Source organism: Manis javanica, chromosome 3, assembly GCF_040802235.1.
Source record: "Manis javanica isolate MJ-LG chromosome 3, MJ_LKY, whole genome shotgun sequence".
NCBI classification, from domain to species: domain Eukaryota; kingdom Metazoa; phylum Chordata; class Mammalia; order Pholidota; family Manidae; genus Manis; species Manis javanica.
In genome coordinates, this window is record NC_133158.1 from 206,091,387 (window position 1) to 206,113,845 (window position 22,459).

The 22,459-nt window shown below is 39.3% G+C and overlaps 1 protein-coding gene across 3 annotated transcripts in view; it reads left to right on the forward strand.

Moving 5' to 3' along the window:
• Positions 1-22,459, forward strand: part of XPO7 (exportin 7) — a 76,015-nt gene that overhangs the window by 41,151 nt on the left and 12,405 nt on the right. Inside the window, exons 2-18 of one of the 3 annotated variants that reach the window (XM_073232646.1) lie at positions 491-637; positions 2,815-2,908; positions 3,428-3,594; positions 4,707-4,799; positions 7,059-7,163; positions 8,714-8,879; positions 9,497-9,570; positions 11,139-11,258; positions 12,619-12,765; positions 13,521-13,693; positions 15,454-15,650; positions 16,095-16,200; positions 18,202-18,337; positions 18,834-18,907; positions 20,024-20,104; positions 21,027-21,090; positions 21,482-21,590. In XM_073232646.1, coding sequence (XP_073088747.1) covers positions 491-637; positions 2,815-2,908; positions 3,428-3,594; positions 4,707-4,799; positions 7,059-7,163; positions 8,714-8,879; positions 9,497-9,570; positions 11,139-11,258; positions 12,619-12,765; positions 13,521-13,693; positions 15,454-15,650; positions 16,095-16,200; positions 18,202-18,337; positions 18,834-18,907; positions 20,024-20,104; positions 21,027-21,090; positions 21,482-21,590 — 2,053 coding nt within the window. The remainder of the gene's footprint in view (positions 1-490; positions 638-2,814; positions 2,909-3,427; positions 3,595-4,706; positions 4,800-7,058; positions 7,164-8,713; positions 8,880-9,496; positions 9,571-11,138; positions 11,259-12,618; positions 12,766-13,520; positions 13,694-15,453; positions 15,651-16,094; positions 16,201-18,201; positions 18,338-18,833; positions 18,908-20,023; positions 20,105-21,026; positions 21,091-21,481; positions 21,591-22,459) is intronic. The other 2 variants (XM_073232647.1, XM_073232648.1) reach the window with 2 other exon arrangements.

The following is a 22,459-nucleotide window of genomic DNA, read 5'->3' on the forward strand; positions in this document are numbered from 1 at the left end:
AGGGAGCCCATCTTTATTCATACACATGATTTAAGCTAACAAGTACTAAGCAAAGGGATAATATTTAAAACTATGTAAAGATGTGTGTGAAGCTTACATTGTGTATTTATGTTCTTAATTTTACAGCAGTGTCTCTAGTATCCATAATTTTGAAACTGATGGCAGAACAAGTAAATTCTGTATTTTTGTTGGATAGCCTTCTGAAAGAGTTTAATAGGTTATTTGCAAGGGGAAAATGTATCATTTGTGATTGATCTTCAAAGGAATTACTGAAAAAGTAGATATTTTAGGCATTCTATAATCAAGTCCTCTAAAGCATCAAATAAAGATAGCTATAAGTAGTCATAGGTAAGGTCACCCCAGTTCTCCTCAGAGTTGGGAAGCAAGTTCTCTTCAATGACTATTACTTATTTTTGTTAAGTAATTCAAACGCTGTACCTTATGCATAGAATAGGTTGGACTGACTACTTTCTTGAATGATCTTTTCCAGAGCCTGGCCCAACTAGAGAACCTGTGCAAACAGCTGTATGAAACAACAGATACAACCACTCGGCTCCAGGCAGAGAAAGCCTTGGTGGAGTTCACCAACAGCCCCGATTGCCTGAGCAAGTGCCAGCTACTCCTCGAAAGAGGAAGTGTACGTAAGATTGGGAAAACCCTAAAGGGCAACAGAGATTTAGGAAAATGTATTCTGGTTCAACGTTTGGGGGTGGTTGGGATTACTTCTGTTCTTTGATTCTTTTAGGCACCTCTGCCTTCCTCATTTCACTTTTAAGAAACACCACACCTGCCAGGCTGGCAAAAAAGGCAGATCAGGAAAGTCTCATTGGACATACCTTTGTCATGTAACTTTTCATCTTGAGTCAAATTTCTGGGACTCCTTTTCTCCTTTTCACATTGAAGTACCACCTCATATCCTTTACAAAGAAGACAGGGCTGTGTATAAAATGACCCTTCTTATCCACAAAGGCCACCACCTCACAAGGTCCAGTCTTTTCTGTTTCCCTGCCTCTATACTACAACTGCTGCTTATTACCTTATATATGGAGGAAATGATCTTGACAAGGAAAATTACACAAAGTTAAAGTTTTTAAAATGGAATTAGAGCCTCTTCCAGCTTAAAAATGGCAATGCAGTGATCAAACTGATGCTTTTAATGAGACATAATTTGATTAAGCTAGTATTTTTGGCCAATCTCTTTGAGGTCTTAGGAAGGTTAAGAATCCAGCCAGGGTATCATGAAAGGGCACCAAGAGAGAACCCCTTAGAGACTAGCCACTAGCACTGTACTTAAGACTGAAAAGAAATATGAATAGGATGAAAGCAGTTAATTTGCTGAGAGGTTAGAATTCTAAATGGCTTCATTTTTCAATTTTCATTAGTAGTATTACAGTATTTATGTGGTAAATAGGACAAATTACAGTTGGCTAAAAATTATCCTAATTAGTAGCTAAGGGAGCCTTCTCCTTTTCCGAGTATCTAAAGGTTAGAGTCAGGGTCAGAGATTATGCAGTGCTCTGTTCTGTTTTCATATGTAGTATTTTGTATGTTTCTTTTCCATCACTCTGCCTTAGGATTGATCCACTCTTAATTTGTCCTGTGGGAGATGCACCCTAGCTCTTCCAGTTGACTCCCTCAGAGCCTCATGGTAGCATCTCTGACACTGTTAACTCCAGTTCCTTGTGTCGGCAGTCAGTGGGGTAGGCTAGAATAAAATAGGACTAATAGTATTAAAAACACTTCATTATATGGGTTCTTCCTTTCTAATCTCTATTGATTTCTTAGTGATTTAGCAGATTTATTGGAATTATGTGTAAAAACCATTTATATGCTATGTAGTGCATAGTTATTTTTATGTACTGTGTTCTGTAGTAATGGTAGCCTCTCGTATTATTGATGATTTGATACACTTGCTCTAATCAGTTCAAACCATGCTCAGGGATGTTGAATAAAAGTCACATGTCAAAGTCACTTTTATAGATCTTTTTCTTAAGCTTAAATTGTTTTTATGACAGGTGGTATTATACATAATCCATAATACATACCTATCCATAATGCCTATGGATAACATACTGTCTTAAAGACTTAGTTTCATGGAACGCTATCCTTGACCCTTGATTAAATTATTTTAATGGGTATGGGTCTGTCCCTGTTAATATAACATTACAATAATATAGCCATATGGAAGAATTCACACATGGCTCCTTGTACATTATGATCAAATAGAACACACTGATTAAAGGTAAAATGCATTAAAATCCACACTTGAGAATATGATAATGCTGGTCCACTGTTTAGGGCATAATTTTTCTTTCTCATAAATTGTAATGAATTTACTTCAAAACTAGAATACACATTCCCCGAGGCTGTAGCTGATTGATAGCTGTGCTGATGGAAAGATATAACTTGGGGATTAACTATATAGCATAATTTTGAGGTGAAGCTTTTTGAAACATCAGTATAACAAGGCTTTTTTTTAAGAAAATATTTTTGGTTCAAATAAAAGAAGAGATTTGACTTCTGAAGATGTTAATATCTGAAAAGATCCGCTGTTGCATCTGCACCTGAAAGTGACACGGGTATTTACTAGATTCAGTTTGATCAGGTCATTCACTTTCCACCTCTTGGTCATAATCGAAATTGGGTAAATGAACACAATGCTATGAGGGATTCATTTTTCCTCAAAATGATAGACCTTCTCAAATCCAGGGGCTTCACTATAGCAAGCAGATTAATTGTGCACACATCTCCAAATAAAAACTTCTGACTAACTCAATAAAATTGAATTCTAAGTCCTTTTCCCTCTTTTCACAGTCATCTTACTCCCAGTTACTGGCAGCTACATGCCTTACAAAGCTTGTATCACGCACAAACAACCCTCTGCCATTGGAACAGCGGATAGATATTCGTAAGTAGAGAATTTTCTGTCCTCCTTTAAAGAAATTAGTTCGTTTAGCAGTGTGCTAGTAATAGTTAAGTTTATGTTGTTTGTTTGATAATATTCCGAAATTGTAAGCATACAAAACATCTAGAACCCAGTTTTTTCCAAAATTTGGGACTTATTGAAAGTAAAGAGGGCCCAACAGAATTACTTCTGGATAAAGGAAGTTTCTGTCATTTAGTCTTTACTACCATTGATAACTAAGAAAAACACTGTTAAAGATTTTTTATTCTGTGCAGATATGTTATTAACCATCTAGGAGTAGATTCCAAGCTACCATACTTCAGATTCTTCATTGAGACAAGATTAAAATTCTGAATTGGAAATCCTACTAACCTTAAATTCCAAGTCTCATTTCTTAGTAGCATGAAGAATTAAGGGAGTTGAAGTAACAGTCTAAATTTACCATTTCTTGGACACATAGTACATTTAAAGATGTATGCCCTTCCATAGCAGAATTTTCTGTGTATCATTTTTGCTTTATAGGGAACTATGTGCTCAACTACCTTGCCACACGGCCAAAGTTGGCTACTTTTGTGACACAAGCACTTATCCAGCTATATGCCAGAATCACAAAACTGGGCTGGTTTGACTGTCAGAAGGATGACTATGTCTTCAGGAATGCGATCACAGACGTCACGAGGTTTTTACAGGTATGATGGACAAGTGTGACATAATACGAACAGAAGAAGCAACATGTATACTTATACTGACCCGCTTTTTAAAAATGACACAAAATGACTACACTAGTTGGGGTGAGCATTTAATAATGTAGATAGCTATCAGATCACCTTGTTGTACACTTGAAACCAAGATATTATTATGTATCAACTATACTTCAATTTTTAAAAAGTGACACAAAATGGAATTATTTGATACATTCTCTTCTGTGTGTTTTTTTTACCCTTAATATGCCTTTGGCTTTACATGTTTACATGTCAGCGCAAACAAACCCAAACCCTACGTCATTCTTTCTAATGCCTCCATACTATTGCAATCTAAAATGTTGTAATTTAATTCATCTTGCATAGGTGAGCATTCAGTTTCTTTCTGTGTTTTGAGTATTAAGTAAATACTTACTGTGAAGTATCTTAACTTTGTGAATATCCTAGTATGTATGTGTATTGTCACACTTGGAAACTATGTTTGTGGGGTCAATTCCTAGCCTTGGAATTACTCAAAGGGATATGTTTATTTTTGGCTTTCAGGAATATTTCTAAATTACCCCCAAAAGATGCCTCTTCCAACAGTTAAAAGTGCCTCTACCCTAGGAGCTCAGTTTTTTTATTTTTCTAATTTAACATATAAAAGAATTGGCATCTCAGTGTTTGAGTTATGAATAAAACAAAAAATTGTCATGTTAATTTACTACTTTTGTTTTTCTGTGAATTTATTTCTTTCTAGCTTGTGTACACTTCTTTAATCAGGTTGTTTCTTGTATACAGCCTCTTTGTAAATTATGTTACACATTTGTCATCTTAAATATGTTTTGTCAGTTTCTCTTATAATGTGTGTGGCATAATGCTTACCAGTATTTTTTAAATACAAAGGCCTTCAATTTAATGAAGTCAGATTTAGCAGTCTTCCTTTATGACAGGTAGGTCTTAGATCCTGGAAGCATCCGTTTTAAACTGCAATTCTTTGCTACTTTGTCTAGGCAGTTTTAGTAGCAACACAGGATTCTGTCATTTTTGAAGTATGACTACATCCCCCTTGCTGAAATCCAGCACACACCAACTCTCTCTGCCTTAATTTTTTTTACCAGGATAGTGTTGAATACTGCATCATCGGCGTCACAATTTTATCCCAGCTAACCAATGAAATTAATCAAGTAAGTGCTACAGCCTTCCTCATTGAAGTAAGTGCCATATTTTTTCTTAGTATTGGTGTTTTCTGCTGTGTGTGGGATGATCTTTTTTGGCAGTTGTGTGCTTTGCGGTAAGTGATTAATGCCCTTTTGAAACAAAATAGTTCCATTGGGTTTTCCTCTGTCAATGCAACCCACCTCACTCTTACTGTCCTGGACTCCTGCCTCCAGACTGTATTTCCTCACACCTCAGCTTTCCTCACTGGTATTAATGTTCATGTTAGAGATGAAAGCAACAATCCTAAGACAAAACCTTAATGAAGTAATTACTTTGCTAATGAAAGAATGAGTCCAAAAAGGGTTAGAAAAGTAGAACCAGCATCATTTATTGGCTTTTCTGCTGTATATGTTTATAGTCAATTAAAAATCCATTCCCATGTGCTATTGCTACAGGTTTTGCTGGGAATCTTTTCAGAATGCATAAAGTATTCTGCTAAATACCAAATAATTTTTTAAATAGTCACTGATGTCACAAACTACTACAGAGGAAACCCCAGCGGCTTTCTTTTGCTCTATTTTTTTTTATTCAGTGATTTACTTTTGTATCCAGCTATAATTTTATAATTCTTGAACAGGCTCGTATTAGCGGTTGTAACAACTCACCCTCCAGCTGTTAGCTCTTGATTACATTGGCATCACTGTTGCTATTGCTTGTATTTATGCAGACATTTTTATTAACCCTGAGAAGTTGTAGCTGTAAGTTGATACTATTTTAAACATCCTAGCTTACAGCCTGTTAAAATCTGGAGTCTATGTTGTGTTCTCCGTCACCCGCAATCTCCATTGTCATTGGTAATTATCAAAATAATAGCTTCCAGTTTTGAGTGATTACTTTGTGACAGGCACTGTTCCAAGCACTTACATTGACTGATTTTATTCTCACAGTAGTCTTATGAGGTGAACAGTGTAGTTACCCCATTTTCTCGATAAACTGAGGCACATAGAAGTTAAATAATTTGCCGAGGGCATCCCAGTAACAAGTACCCATATCTGCATTCAGTTCACATGGTCTTATTCCAGAGCCTGTGCTCTCACCAACTAATTTCTCATTACCTTTGTAGTAGGAGAGCATACATTAACTATGTGCAGGGAGTGTGGGGTTAATGTTCTCCCTGTGTTGGCCTCAAAAATACATCAAAGTTGATATGAAAAAACCTTTCAGAGTTTTGTCTTAAGAAAACAATAGAAATGTGTGTAACATACTTAACATGCATTTATTCTCTGTATTATGATCAGTTTAACAGATTACATATGGTGTATTATATATAATCCAAAATTACCTTATGACCAAGACATTTATTATAACACAATGACACAGAAGCTAGAAGTGGAATATTTTGAACCTCTGTATAACTTAATTTTGTTTTGTTTTGGTTGTCAGATTTAAATCAGAAAGTATACTTTCTAGAAATAAAATCAAGAGGGGTATATAATTTGCTTGTTTGTCAACAAATGTTTCTGCATTATTTTTTGCTAAAAGTAAAATGAGCTTCATCTTGGGTGAAGTGACCAGTAAAAAGAAGAGATTTAAGCTTTCAATCAGTGGTCGGGCTAAAAATACACTTTGCAACCTTGAAATTCCTTTATTCCACTTACTGAGTGCCTACGATGTGTCAAGTATTTATTCCACATATTGAATACCTACTATTAATACTTAAGAAGTAAAAGACTTTGTCTTTAACTGTAAAACCTTTAAAATTTGGCTGGAAAGACAAGAACAGAGGAATAAGTGAGAGACCAATACAGCCATTTATATAAGTGTTCATTTCTATGGTGTAGACCACATTTTGAAATAGGTCAGAGAAGGAAGAGAATATGATAGACTATTGTCATTTATCTTTCTAATAATGGCTGTTTTAGAAATTCTGTAGTAACTTCAGCCCAAAGTGGATTGCCTACCAAAACCTAAACCACAAAACAACATGCTGGTAATTATTAGCAGCATCTACAAATAATTTGTTAAAATTACCTTCCTAAGTGCACAGGAAGTTAAAACTTTGCAATGGAAATACTCATCCCTCCTTCCGTCTTCCCTCTGTAAGACCCGGAGACATGATATCCTGGCTGGCTATTAGCAGCTTACTGCCCTTTGCATCCTCTCACTATATATGTTTGAACAGTAATTTAAATGTTCAAGATTTATTTTCTACTTGTGTTGGTTTTATTGGAAATCCTTGAGGTCTGCATGAAAGTTTTTTTTTGTTTTTGCAATTAATTCTAAAACTTGGACTGGTTTATTTTTCTGCACAGGCAGACACCACCCATCCTCTAACCAAGCACAGAAAAATAGCCTCCTCTTTTCGAGATTCATCGTTATTTGATATCTTCACACTTTCCTGCAATTTACTTAAACAGGTGAGATGATAGGCTAGGTTCTATTCCCAGTCCTTCTGAAAGGATGAGAATGAGTGGGAGCTAGTTAGATGGCAGCTCTTAGCTGAACCCAGGGGAGTTCATGCACCTCTTTAATCATCATCATCTCACATGTTACTTACCTCTGAGATGTTGAAGAAATTTGCTAGGCTGACCACTGACTTTAGAGAAAGGCTGTTGTTTGCCTATTTCAAATCTATTCCCCTAGGTAAAGAGCATTAAGTAAATACTTATCCCATGCTCCTATCTTAAAGGAATGTAGTTTACCACAGAGTTGGAGATTTTGTTTGCTTTTTTTTTGTGACCACATAAAATCTTCCTATACAAAGTGAAAACTTCCTATACAAAGTTAGCCTTATGGTGTTTGGCCCCTCTGTGCATGGCAGGCAGGTTCAGACTGCACTGTTCGTGTATTGAAACCGGGCCAGCGTCCCTGCCCCCTGCTGAGTCACAGGCAGCAAATAGATGAGCAACATCTGTAAGGAGAAGCAGGTTTGGAATCTTTAACATCCTTTTAGATTTCATAACCTGAAGGGATAGACAGTATCACATAAGGAAATTACCTGTTTTAAATAGAAAGTTGGTGTTTCAATTCATTTATTGATAGAGTTGAACTAAGAAAGAAATGTTAAGCTATGAGTTGTATACGTTTACAGCAAAGTATGGATGCTTTTTCTTTATAGAAAACTGGATGGGATTCACCTCTGGCATTTTGTTCATTTGGGGCTGGGGGTTGTTTGTTCTTACTCTCATTTTCCAAATGTCTCAATTTTAGTTTTAGACTAAGTTTGGATTCTTTCTGTTGTCCCAGTTAATGTTGGCATCTTTTCTTTCAACTACCTAGTTTTACTTCAGAATTCTCAGTCAGTCCTTGAGTTGGGCAAGCTGCGTGGCAGAAGCTGTTGACCCTTTGGGCTAGGGGTGTGAAGGGTAAAGCTTTGAGAAAACTGAGGATTGAACCCTCCTTGCTGATACTGTTAGAAATACTCAGCCAGCCACTGAAGTTAACAGTATAAACTTTGAATCTGACTGTCCCAGTAGCTGTGAACCATTACTAACCTCTAGGCAGGTACACTGCTGATAAATAAATAAAAACTTAGTGGTGATTTTGGTTTGAGAGGTTTTTATTAAGCTGATGACAGTAATGTTAAAAAGAGGAAGAAGGGTAGGGTAGGGTATAAAACTTACTAGAACTCCCTCATTTAATCCTAGCCCCACTTCAAAAAAACTGTAATCTCACATGCAAGTGAAGTAAGCACACACCAGTGTCCTTTTGTTTCAGAATTCACTGTGGCCACCGTGTCTACAACATGTAAAGAATCAATGTCAAAACTTAGATTTCTTTAAATATCAATAGAAATGAGGAGCAGGGATTTCCCTAGTGACACTAAGGTGATAGAGGTGCAGGCAAGAAACCTCACTTTACTGTGTTGAAATGTCATTTTCTGGCTTAGCAGCCTTCTCATGAGTCTGGTGGCAAGCTTGGAAGAGAGGAGTGATTGTTTGGGTTTATTATGTGGTAATTTTTACAGGCTTCAGGAAAGAATCTAAATTTGAATGATGAAAGTCAGCATGGCTTGCTCATGCAACTGCTCAAACTCACTCATAACTGCCTAAACTTTGATTTCATCGGCACTTCTACTGATGAGTCCTCAGATGACCTGTGCACAGTACAGATTCCCACCAGCTGGAGATCAGGTAACAGAATCATTCACCTGAAACAGGCTGCAGCCCAGCTCCATGTGGTGTCTGTAGGCATCAGTAGGATGACCTGAAGAATCCCTGGCAATCCCTTGCTCGCCTTCAGAGAAAATTTAGAATGTCAGTGTCTGTCTTTATAGTCAGGGAGAGCTTGTTGGCAGAATCTTACAAAAGACCTAGCCTAGGAAATCACTTCTAATTACTGGGCTACCAACTGACGGGAGTTTTCTTGCTTGCATTAACCACACAGAGACTTCATATCTTAGTCATGTGAGGTAATTTCTCGCTTTAAAAACAAAATCAAACAAAAGAATTTGAGCTCCTGCTTGTCTTTGTGTTCCTGAGGATAAAAATTCTTGCTATGAACAGAGCCCTGATTGTCTTAAAGTTCTTTGAGAGTGAGAGGAATTAATCTGTTCCTTAGAAAATCTAAAAGTAGTACTTCAAAAAAATAAAAATGAAAACAAAAAGCCTCTATTAGCTTATCATTTGCAGAGGAAATAAACATTCTGTAATATTAGCAGAAAGATATGCTCCCTCTATAGAGCTCCAGAAGTGTGCCACTGGCAGTGTGCAGACACACTCAATAATGTGCCCTTTTGTCTTTCTTTCAGCATTCTTAGATTCTTCAACTCTGCAGCTGTTTTTTGACCTTTATCATTCCATCCCTCCTTCGTTTTCACCTCTGGTGAGTCAGGATCACAGTTCCTAAATCAAAACCATTTCTACAAAGTAGCAGTTGTGAATGAGCCTTATGCATAGAAATATTGCAGCTAGTTATCTAGCCTTTCGAGATAACACTTGTAGGCTAAAGATTCTCATAATAAAGTCTTAATTCTTACATCATTCCTATGTAATGACAAATCACTACAGACAAGCTCTGCAGCAGTTTGCATCTGACTCTGTACTATACCTCAAACTGCCAAAGGCTACAGCATGGGGATTCACAGTTGAAGACTGTCCTGAAATTGAGAAAACTGTTTTAAATCCCTCAAGCATATGTTACATAAGTGATAAATGGGAGCTACAATGGGAAGGGATAGTTGCATACTTACCTGAATAACATTTGAAAGCTCTCCTTTAAAAACACTAAATAACCTCCTCTAATCTCAAAATTCATCCAGACCCTAAAAGAGTTGGGCCTAGTATTTCAGATTATTGGTGTAAAATACTGTTGTATGAAACATACAAAGAAAGCACAAGAAAGTGGTGGATGTTTTGCATAATGTTTCTGCAGTGGACTACTTGCCTGGTCATTGTTGAACTCTCCCAAATTAATGTAGACCTTTGCTTTAGCAGAAACATGCATTCGGCATTGTTCCGATCATTTCATTTACTTGAGAAAAGGTAGCACACTCAAGAGGGGTAATTAATGAAAAGACTATTCTGACGGTATGGGCAAAATAAGGGAATCTAACAAGGAGTGGTAATGTACACCCCCTGGGAATAGCAATGGTGGGGAGCCTCCAGGGGCAAAGGAAGGAAGCCCTGGAGAGAGCTGATGCCGTGGCTCCGGAGGGCCGAACCGCAGAGGTAGAGAGACTTTGCACCTCAGGCAGCCGCCACTGCTGCCTTGAAGAAGGGTCAGCTCCTCCCTCCTGCCCTTGATCTCCTGGTACTGCCAGTGGAAGACGCCAACTAGAAGCAAGATGGCGGGGGAGCTTGGCTTCTGTTCGCTGACTGAGGTCTGCCTGCCAGGGAACAGCAGTATGGAGACGGGTAGAAAATAGGTCTGGAGGGGCAAATAGAGTATAAATAGCCAGCACAGTGAGGAAAGGGTAAAATGTTTTCAGTCGAAAGGCTATTTTGTTCAGGGCACAGGTCTGACTTTCATTATAGCAAAGGCTGGTTAGCCAAAAGGCCTTACTTAATAAAACAGAAAAAACTAATCTAAAGCATTATTTCAACTGTGAATTGCTTAGTATTTTCATGCCTTAAATATAAATCTTAAGAAAAATCAAAGAAGTCATTGGGGTGGGCAAAGAATAAAACCAAAGTAAATTTCCCATCTGTGAGTCTAACTAGTTGTTATGATCAAATTGAGCTATTGCTTTTTTTTTTCCTTTTAATAAAGCTGTTGCAGCCATCCTAAGCTCCACCCTCCTTGATCTTTCTATATCATTATAATGGTAGCAGGGGTTGGAAGAACAGAATTAGTGGCATATGTAAAGAAGAATATTATAGAAGGGGAAAGAGTCGTGAAAATAGCTGTACCATCTTTTTAATCAGTTGTGTTTGGATTGTGCCCACTTTCAGGTATTATCCTGTTTGGTGCAGATTGCCTCAGTAAGAAGATCCCTGTTCAACAACGCAGAGAGGGCCAAGTTTCTCTCTCATCTTGTCGATGGTGTTAAACGAATACTGGAAAATCCACAGGTGAGGTCATTGAAAATTTATTTTTATTTGACTCTACATATATATATATATATATAATTTTTTTAAGTCACAGAATTTATTGCTTACAGATTCCAGAAATGTGCGTGTGTGTGTATGTATGTATATAGGATTTTGGATGTGTTATGTACATTTAGTATATGCCTATCTGTTAGGAGTCAGGAGATCCATCTAGAGGCCTCAGTTAGTAGAAATCCTAGAAAACACTTGAGTCTGTCATTCTTCAGAAAATTTAAGTGACTATGTATCTCTAGGCAAACTCTTGAGAATATTTACCCAAAAGAAGAGCTTGTGTGCTCCCATTTTAGGAATGCAGGAAATGTTAGAAGGGATCAGTTTGTTATAGCAAAATAAGGATAAAGCTAGTCATTTTTCCCCAAGAAATTAAAAATTAGAAGTTTGTTTTTGTTTCCATTTTTTAAATGTACATACATTGTTTTTACCTAAGTGTACAGGACTGCTTTTAGTTGGGAAGGGAGATATTTCTCAGTCAGTACTCTTGTATTCCATAACTCAATGGCCATTTTTATCTTTTTCAGTCCCAAAGATACAGCTAACACCTGCTTTTTTTTAAGTATCACTTTCTCTACACTAGAATATATTATAAAACAGTTCATTTTTAGGTATATTCCATTCTGCCCATCTTTAAAAATTCACTTATTCTCCCAATTGTGTGGAGCCCAGAATGTGGTGGTGAGCAAAACAGTCTGTCCCACTGTGCTAACAGAGGAGGACAAATGTAAGGCGACAATTAAAGATACTGGTATCATATACAAACAAATCAAAAGTGTTTGATATCAGTATAATAAAATATACTAATGGAATAAATTTATTATAGCAATGATGATGTAATATAGATAAACATGAGTCTCGTTTCTACAAACGAGATAAATGTAAAAATTGCATAACTTTGCCACTGTGGTTTGATTTTGCTTCATCATAAATTTGACAGATAAGAAAATGAAAATTTCATTATTTTTCCTTTAATCAGTGGGAAGCAAACAGACATCACATCTTTTCTGCCATTAATCCCTTACAACCTTAGGCAAGTAATGTGATCCTTCTGGGCTTCCGTTTCAGACTCTCAGTTGGGACTAACAGTCCCAACTCAACAGGATAATTATCATGAACAGATGAGATAGTAGATGTGACCATCCCTACTAAAAAGTGACTTTTTAAAAAAATGTTTTTAAAAACATTGTCAGATGTATCATTCTGAATGATGACCTGCAATTCAGAAGTTTACAAAGTAGATTCCACCCTCCACTCATGGCATCCCAAATGCCATTCTGGAAGTATAGAAGATCAATTACATTTTGTTTTCTTTCTGTGTTGTCACCAGAGTTTATCAGACCCCAACAATTACCATGAGTTTTGCAGACTACTGGCCCGATTGAAGAGTAACTATCAGCTGGGAGAATTAGTAAAGGTGGAAAACTACCCTGAGGTCATCCGATTGATAGCTAACTTCACAGTGACCAGCCTGCAGGTTCGTCTTGGATCACTTGTCTTGTTCTTTCTAAACCTGGGAGCCTCTTCTCTTACTCATTGGTTTTAACATTAAGAGAATATCATTTCTTTTTTTTCTTTTAGGGGGTTGGGGGTAAGTGACTATACATACAGTCATTATTGCAGCCTACTTGTTTGCATTACAAAAATGCAGGGAATATGATAAGAGGAATGTGCAGGAATTGTGAGGATCATGTTTAGATTCAAGGCAGAGAGAATCCCCTTATGATCATTCTGGAAAAGGCAAGATTGGAACAGGGAACTAGACATGGAGAAAAGAGCTGTAGCACCCCACTCTTTCTTGTCATGTAATATAGGGCATTGGTTCTCAAAGGTTATGGCTTGCATCAAAACCATCTGGGGAGCTTGATGAAAAGTACAGGTGCTTGAGTCTTAACCCCCATAATTTCTGGCTCACTCGGTCTAAGGTGGAGCCTTGGTCTATTTCTAAAAGTTTTCCAGATGATCCTCATGGATACTAATGTTTGAGAACCACTTAACACAAGACTTTCCTTATGGTAAGATTCACACAACAAGCATAGAACAGCTCTTCTCATTAGAGGCTTAATCTCTGAACTACTAATAAGCCCATGAGACCAGTTACCATACACAGAACAAAGCTCATAAAAGTTTATCCTTTTTTTTAAGTCTTTATCCTTTATGTCAAGTGGCATGGGACTAATGTATTACATATAAAAATGAGACTATGCCTCCTGCTCTTTTGGTTTTCCTTAGCACTGGGAATTTGCCCCAAATAGTGTACACTATCTACTGAGCCTCTGGCAGCGGCTGGCAGCCTCTGTGCCATACGTGAAAGCCACAGAGCCCCACATGCTGGAAACTTACACTCCTGAGGTCACCAAAGCCTATATCACATCCCGTTTGGAATCTGTGCACATCATACTGAGGTAAGGAAACCAGGACAGTCTCTTCATCTTCCCCACCCCTGCCAGTAGCCTGGTGTCAGGCTGGCCAGAGATCAGACACCCAGTTGGCAAAAGCATACTTGATGTGAGTCTTATTGGAACTACTTCTGTTAATGGTCATTTTTTCATGCCAGCAGAACAGCAGATGAGAGCATAGAGTCTGAAAGAACAGTTTTTCTCTTTAACATCCTGTTCATGTCCCCACTTTTTGCCATCCATAGCAATGTCTTTGAATACAAAGTATATCAGTATAATGTTTGTCCCTGTGACTGATTGTCTTTAAACATTGAGAGAAACACTTACAAGATGTAAAAGATAAGAATTGTAATGTGTACATTATAGGTGTTTCATGTGAACTTAAAAAATAAGTGGATAATTAAAATTACACAATCCAGAGCTTATTAGAAGATATAAGAATTCTAGGCAGCTGATCACTTGACTGCATTACACTAACACATGGTTTCTGTCTGTGTTTACTATTAACTGGGCCAGAAATCTACAGCTAAAGAAACGTCAGACCCTTTCAAAATTTACGTGTGTAAAGTGGAGTTATTCTTTGTGTAGGGACCTTTCTTATATATTCTTTCGTGGGAATTTACTTGGACTCTGAAGGTCTAGAGATTTTTTAAAGTCAGATTCTTAATTTGCTCAGTCATTTAATTGTCATAGAGTTATAGTCTCAACTGTTTATGACTTGAATCATTTCAAAATCTGAGTATTTCTGAAATCCACTGGAAATATTGTTACATTAGTTGCATGGTTTCTGTTTCTGAGGATTCAGATTCAGCTGGTTTCAGTGAGGCCGTGTTGGGGAGTGGCTACATGTGTGGGCTCTGGGCCCAGATTGCCAGTTAATTGCCATGTACTCTTTTGGGTAAGGTCATTATGAGCATTACATTATTATGCCCTGGCCCAATGTGTGAACCGGGGCAAACTCACAGCTGTGCGCTGCCAGCAGTAGTGGTAGGGCTGCTCTGGTTGCTGGGTTGTCATTCTATGATGTGACAATATATGGAGAGCTTGTAATATGACAAGATTTTTAAATCTAGGAACCAGTAAATAAGGGAAGACATACATACGCACAATGTCTCACCCGCAATCCTGGAATCTAAGATATAAAAGCTAAGGTTTCTCCTAAGTTTGGCACCAAGACTCATTTGATGGCAAAACTTGACATGGACTAATATATGAGACCATTTAGTGTCTCCTAAAAAAATTTCTACTTGCATGACTAATCATGGTATTTACACATTTTGCTACAGGAATATTATATTTGATACACCACAGAGAGCATTGGAGGTTAATATTACGTGGTAGAGACATTGTATTGCCTTCCTAAAATCTGAAGATTTCTGAATTCCGAAACACAGCTGGCCACAGTGACCACACACAGGGGATGGGTTACTTGTCGTTCCAAAGTTTATTATAGTCAAGAACAAGCAAGAGACTAGGAACCATGAGCTACTACAAGTGGAAAGCATAGGACTGAGGGGATCAAAGCAGCCAGATGTTAAGGGCCTGGGAATTAAGATCAGACTGGATACCAACAAGTGAGGTATATCTAAAGGACATAGATGCTAGGGCAGAGGGCTTTTTGCCTTCCCACTTCCTCCTCAGTAAAAGGTAGTGTTGAGATGTGGGCCTCTGTGATTGCAAAAGGCGGCTAATGCAGAGGAGAGCTACCGTGATGGGGAGTCAGTAAAGCATGTTTTAAGGGAGCTGCCTTCCTCTTTCCTCGGGAGTAGAGACGGCCTGGAAGACCCTCTGGAGGACACAGGTTTGGTGCAGCAGCAGTTGGACCAACTGTCCACTATTGGGCGCTGTGAGTACGAGAAGACGTGTGCACTGCTCGTGCAGCTGTTTGACCAGTCTGCCCAGACCTACCAGGAGCTGCTCCAGAGCGCCAGCGCCAGCCCGATGGACATTGCTGTGCAGGAGGGTGAGTGGCGGTGGACTGGGGTGTAAGGGGTTGCTGTTCAAGCCCCTTCCATCGCCAGGTCTCCTTCCTACCTTCCCCCAAAAGGATTCATCATCATCATTTACCTCCATAAAAATAAAATAATATGTGTGTAAATGCCACAGGAGACTAGGGAAGAGTAACAGATCTCTGCAGTGGGTGTGTTTAACTTGAAGAAAGTCCTGCACTCCAAAAATAATGCCCTTAGCGAATAGGGAACATGACTGTCTGATGACTCTTCCATTGGCATCACCCTTACCAGAACAGAGTAGTAGCTGCACCCTGGAAGAAAAGTAAAACTTGGTGGCTTACCATAGTGTTCTTAAGATTAAGGAAGCTCGTAGTAGGAAACAGACCTCACAGTGAAGAATTTCTTGGTGAAGTTAACACTTGAGGTGATGCTGTTGGGCCTCCTTCCTTTTGCAGGAAGGCTGACATGGCTGGTGTACATCATTGGTGCAGTGATTGGTGGCCGGGTTTCTTTCGCCAGCACTGATGAACAAGATGCTATGGACGGCGAGCTCGTCTGTCGGTAAGTGCTCCCCAGAGGCTTCCCATTTCCCTGCTGCAAGCTCCCTGCTTTTGGGTCCTGAAACCACAGGAGCCTGGTGTGTTTCTGTGAAAACGAAGGACCATTTCAGGTCCAACTTCAAACCTTTTATGAGTACAGCAAAAACTGCCTGCAGTCCGCACTGGAAAGCATCTGTAGTAATTCAGCAAGGAAGTGACAGATACAGATTTGGAAAACCAGAGTGGAGGGGAGCTTTCTGTTCTGTGGAAGGACGAACCCAAAGTTCACGCAGTGTGGATTGCTTTTGCGATACCAGAGTAAGACTAGTAGGAAAGAGCGTTTCTCCAGCTCTCCCCAGAGATGACGCTACAGAGTTTTTACCACCTTTCAAGACTCTTGACTGTACACTTTTCCACTTACAGGATTTCAAGTTATTTTATATCTTATTTTACTAAAAACCTATAAATGAGCAGTTAATGATTTCTAAAAATTTACCTCACATAGAAATAAAAGGATCGTTTAACACCCTCCAGTAGAGGTTCTCAAACCTTTTCATCAGGACAATTTACCTTCTTAAAAAGTTCTGACGACCTCTAAGACCTTCTGTTTATCTGAGGTAAATCTATCAATATTTACTATATTAAAAAGTAAAACAAAATTTTTAAGTATTTATTCATTTTAAAATAATAAGCCCATTACATGTCAACAGAAATATTTTTTAAATAACCTATTTTGCAAAAGCAGTTAATGAGAAAAGTGGCTTTGTTTCACTGTCTGGCGTAGAGGTTGGCGTCTGTCTTCAGGCTGTTGTAGTGCCGCACGTCCTGTAGCCCCTGGAGCTGGTACATGGTACTGCCCCGTAAGTGAGAAGGCAAGCGAAAGGGCAAATACTGGTTTCATATTTTTATGAAACACATTTTGTGACCTTGCAGAGAACTGCTGCCCTGAAAGGGCTCTAAACTTTCAGATGCTCCTCTTAGAGACAAACACATCTTGACATGATACCTTGGCATGTATTGGTCCCCAGACATTTCAATCTGTAATTCTTATTCTGAAAGTTCCCATTTGTCTCTTTCCACTACCATTGTGTTTCTCAGATGCCATCTGCCCTTAGGTGCCTTAATCCTGATAGAAAGTCTCCACAGAATGTCACACTGGCATTTTTTGAAGAGTCAAGCGAAGATTTAATAAAGGTGAAATCTAACACCTTTCTGACTCTGCAGCCTGCTGTGGTCCTGTGTGCGTCATCGTACAGTTGAGTGTAGACAGTTCTTGCATGCTGGTCCTCTTGAGTGCTGCAGCACCACCACTGGGTGTGATTCACTCAGGATGGGTCACGGAGTTGGTTACCTCTCCTCACACTATCAAAATATCAGACGACTCATGGTAATAGCATTTCGTGCTCATTCGTAGTCAGCATGCACTCAGCTGAGTTCCAGTGTGCTTTCTTTGCGGGGAGTAGGTGCGTGGAAAATGGGTGCAGTATGAAGTCACAGTGGCACGTCTGCTCTCGGTGCCCGGAAGTGTGCCTGCCCGTGAATGTTGTCCTTGAGCCTCCTTTCCTTTTGTGGCTCCGTGAGGAAAAGAGTGAGGACCCTGAGTTTAGTCCAGTCTCCCACATCTTACAGATGAGTAAGTGGGATTCAGCATTCTGATTAATTGCTCTATTCAGAATCCCACAGAAGTTTTGAGGAAGACCGTTAGCCAGGTGCTGGTGTTTTTTCCACTATTTTTAAGCCAGTTACAACTTGTGCCTCAGTCCACAGTCTCAGTGGATTTAATCTCAGTTTAAATATCTGACTTGTCATTCATATTCAGTCCTTGGTTGAGGTTCCTGTTGGGCAGAAATAGAGAATTTTGTTGCCTCAACAGAGCTTAGAGCCTACAGAGAATGCCTTTCAAGAGACAGGATGGGAAGGAGAGGAGACTACACTGAAATGTAATGATTTCCGTATAGGCTGGATTTTTCCAGAGTGATGGGATATCCTACTGTTGAGAGAACCATTGCTTTTCCCCCTCTAGGGTGCTCCAGCTGATGAACCTGACAGATTCTCGCTTGGCTCAGGCGGGTAACGAGAAGCTAGAATTGGCCATGCTGAGCTTTTTTGAACAGTTTCGTAAGATCTACATTGGGGACCAGGTGCAAAAATCCTCTAAGGTACCAGACTCTCGGTTGACTCCATTTAGTTCTCTCTACTGCTTGTGGAATTGCTGATAACGATTCAGATACAGTCCCCAGATTTTGCATATCAGTACAGTGCAAATGTCTTCTCTGTGTCTATAGAATTTGGGGAGGCATATGAATAAATTGGGTCCATTTCTCTAGTGCTCCATATGCTTAACAAATGACCAGTTAAAACATCTGTTGGTTTTTCCTAGAATTGGCAGTTGTCAGCCTCTTTACTTAAATGAATTGATATTCAGAGCACCAGAAGGTTTTGACAGTATTTTTGTTGAAGGGGACCTGTAAGATAGCTCAGCCTCTATCCAGTACTTAGTAATACTTGGAAACTAGTTCTTGCCTTCAGTTAAGATTTCCCCAGCACCGTGGTCCATTTTCTTCCCATGTCTTACCCACTGAATGAGGATAAGAACAGTACTGGGATACGATTTTCCTGATCCATATTTTCTGGTTATCTCCCTTATCACACCAGCTGTACCGCCGACTCTCAGAAGTTCTGGGCTTGAATGATGAGACCATGGTCCTAAGCGTCTTCATAGGGAAAATGTAAGTGTTCTAGCTTGCCACCAGCAAGAGTCCCTTGCAATCCTGCTGCAACTGTAAAATGTGATCTTGGCGTTATGCTGCCAGTGCCTTGGCATTCCAGCATTGATCGTTTGCGTAAGAAAATTGTGCATTTGAGTGTGTGACAAGCTGTGCTTAGAGATATGGCCCGGCCCCAGAGCATTCCAGGCTTGTACAGGCGAGGGTTTAATTTTGTTCGTGCAGAATCTCATCTCTGTAGCCTCTGGAATCACAGGTGAAACCATTAGCAAAATGGATCTCCCTCCCCAGTGATTGGTGCCTCTCAGCCAGTCACCTTGCTACCAGAGACGCCCAGAGTGGGCATTTCCTTTCTGGTGCTGATTTCCACTAGGTATGCCCCCAAGGAGGAGAGCCCCCTTAAAACAGGCTTCTTCCTCTCAAGAAGAAGACCTTAAGAGTCTTAAATCTCCAAAATCTAGAGCTATTATTTGAACTGTCTTCAAAGTTGGAGCTCCTAATTGGCCCATTTTTTTCCTTTAAGTTATGCCCCTTTGTTTATATTTTCCCCTTTTTAGGAGCTCAGTTTATCAGAGCACACACGAGGAGCCAAATACATTACCCAGGGCTGTGTGCAAAGTGACATTTTGCTTCCTTCCAACCATCCCAATCCTAAACACTCATATCCATGAGCTGGTTAATAATTTAAGATGAAAAAAGCAAAGGGGGTCTAAAGGACTCTGCCAGCCAAGAATGCAGAAGCAAGGGCTACTAGAATTCTGCAGCTGACAGTGGATGGCGCAGGTGCAGAATTGCATACGTCTGCATGTTATCACTGCCGCAGAAATCTCTTACCCTTGCTGCAGAAATCAGCCCTGGAGTGCCCCAGAATTCCAAGGGCCTGGGTATGGGCCAGTGTAGCTTTGGAACCAAGTAGTGAAGATTATCTGAAGGCTAATTTTTCTAGTCAACCAAATGTAAGTACGGAGATTTTATACCCATTTTTTGTGGTTGTGATGTCTGTGAATTGGTGATGCAGATGTGTGGTGATTCTTGATGGATGGTTTTCTTCTCCCAACCCTCAAGGAGACCAGACAAATCAAAAGTGTCTCCTGCTTTTTTTTTCTTGTTGTCCTCCAGCATCACCAACCTGAAGTACTGGGGCCGCTGTGAGCCAATCACCTCCAAGACACTACAGCTTCTCAATGACCTCTCCATTGGATATCCTTGCCTAAGCCAGCTTCTGTGCACAACGGGAATTGTGGCATGCCACAGTCAGAAACATGGCCACTGCTGTTTCCACTTTAACTTAGCTTTATGTGTACTTGTGTCTTCCGTTCTCCTGGAAGCCAAAGGCAATAACTACACAAAATCCAGGAATACTTCCACACCCCAAAAATGAGCCAACTCTCAAACTAATGGTTTACTACAGATTTATCCCTGGCTATCTCAAAGATCCAGAAATAGCTAACAGATCTGTCTGATAGGTACACTCTTTGTGGCCAAGGCTTTAGCATCCTGTGTGGTGGCAAAGTTCATCTTGATTGTCCATCAGCCTTTTGGTGAAGCAGCCTGATTACAACAAGGTTTCAGTAATCCTAGTGGCTATACTTTCTCTTTATTTGGACTTGGTCTGCTGTACAGTCTGAACAGCTCTAAGACAGCCTTTCACAACCAGGAATCTACAAGAGAAGTAAACTCTATAAAAATTATTTGAGTGACTTTTTTCTCACTTATCCCGAAGATTGTACCTAGCTATACCATCCTAAGTACATAGGAGAGAAATGGTAGAGCACACACAAGGGATGTCTTAAGCAGAGTGTTAGGGCTTAATTCTCATTTGGGTGCCCTGTTGAGAAAAGCTACTCTAGGATATTCAGGATTTTGGGGGGAAACTGCTGGGTCCTGTTTTCTTATAGATAAGAGTTTGGTTAGGGGTGTTCTCTCGTTGGTCTGTTAAATGTTTGGAAGAAAACACGTATTTTCCTTATTTGGTAGTTATACCCAAGTGGTTAAGAAAAATTAGAGATCTGGTATAGAATTCATAGTAAAGAAAGAAACTGTACTTTATCCTAAAAGTTTCATTCTGCAGCAAATTCCTAGTTTGCATCACATTTTCCTTGACTCCTTCCTTTGTCTTTACGTACAGTAGTGTCAGGAAACTCGTGAAGCTCAGTGCGGTACAGTTCATGCTGAACAATCACACGGTAAGTGGTTTTCCCCCTCCTGGTTGTACCCTCCAGCCACCCACACTCTCAGCACGTGACGGAGCTTAATGTGGGGATGGCCCTGGTGCTGCTACGGGCAGAGACTGTCCTGATAGCCGTCACACTGCCAGGTTGCACTGTCATCCAGAGCTGCCCCCTGGGATCCAAATGATCTGAGTTATGGTGAACTTGCCTACTATTCATCATAAGATAAATTAGTTATAGGTGCCAACAGCAATAATCAGAAACAATTTTTAAAATACACCTTATACCCTTAAGGAATGACAAAGTAGCCATTAGCTTGAAAGGGCTAATTCTGAAATTACTGACTTGCATTCTGCCTCTAACCCATGTTTCTATCTCTTTTAACTTGTTTTCTTTTTTTCAATAGAGTGAGCACTTTTCATTTTTGGGTGTTAACAATCAGTCCAACCTGACAGACATGCGGTGTCGGACTACCTTCTACACAGCACTTGGGCGTCTCCTCATGGTAGATTTAGGTACTGCAATAAATCCTAGAGGCTAATCTGAAGTAATCTGGCATATTCTAAATTTCTGTTAAAGGATAGAAAATTAGATGTGGGGGAGGTCTTTTCTATTGTTTTAACAGTAACAAAACTATCTAAAATACAGTCGGATTTCACAAAGAACAGATCATGGCCCCTGTAACTACTGGATGAGAATAACAGTATGTGTCTGAAGTTTCCATCTGATGTGCAGCGATTTTAAAGTCTATTCATATTTCTCATTTGTAAAATAAGGGAATTAAGAATTGAGATTCCTAAATGCATCTTGCTGGCCAGATAACCCCTCCAGCCCACACGGAGGTGCAGTCCACCTGTTACGGTCAATAAAGTTTCTTTTTTTCCCAATTTACTAGCACATACGAACCAGGAGAGATTTGAGTGCCTTTCTAGCTCTAGTTGTAATCTTAGAAGTTTGGGTTCAGCTAATAACTGAAGCTCAAAGGCATCATCATGATTTTGAACTATTTAAATTAATCCTACTAAACTAACATTTCAGAACTTCCTATGTTTATGAAAGATGACTGAAAAAAGAAAATGTGACTGAAGCCTCCATGAGCATCTGATTCAAATTTGAGTCTCATTCTCATGTACTAGTCTCAGAGCTTTCACGGCTGACTATAGTTCTCATTTAAGGAAAAAAATAAGTAAATATCCTAGTATCTTATACACACGTGAATCTCTGATATTGTGGCTCGGTTATCGAAAAACTTTGGATATCCCTGGACTAGATGATTTCTGCCATTTTCTAGTTTTAAAATTTTGTATGTCTATACAATATATATATATAGTATAGACACACACACATTGCATTCTGACATTACTACTAATACCTGATAGGATAA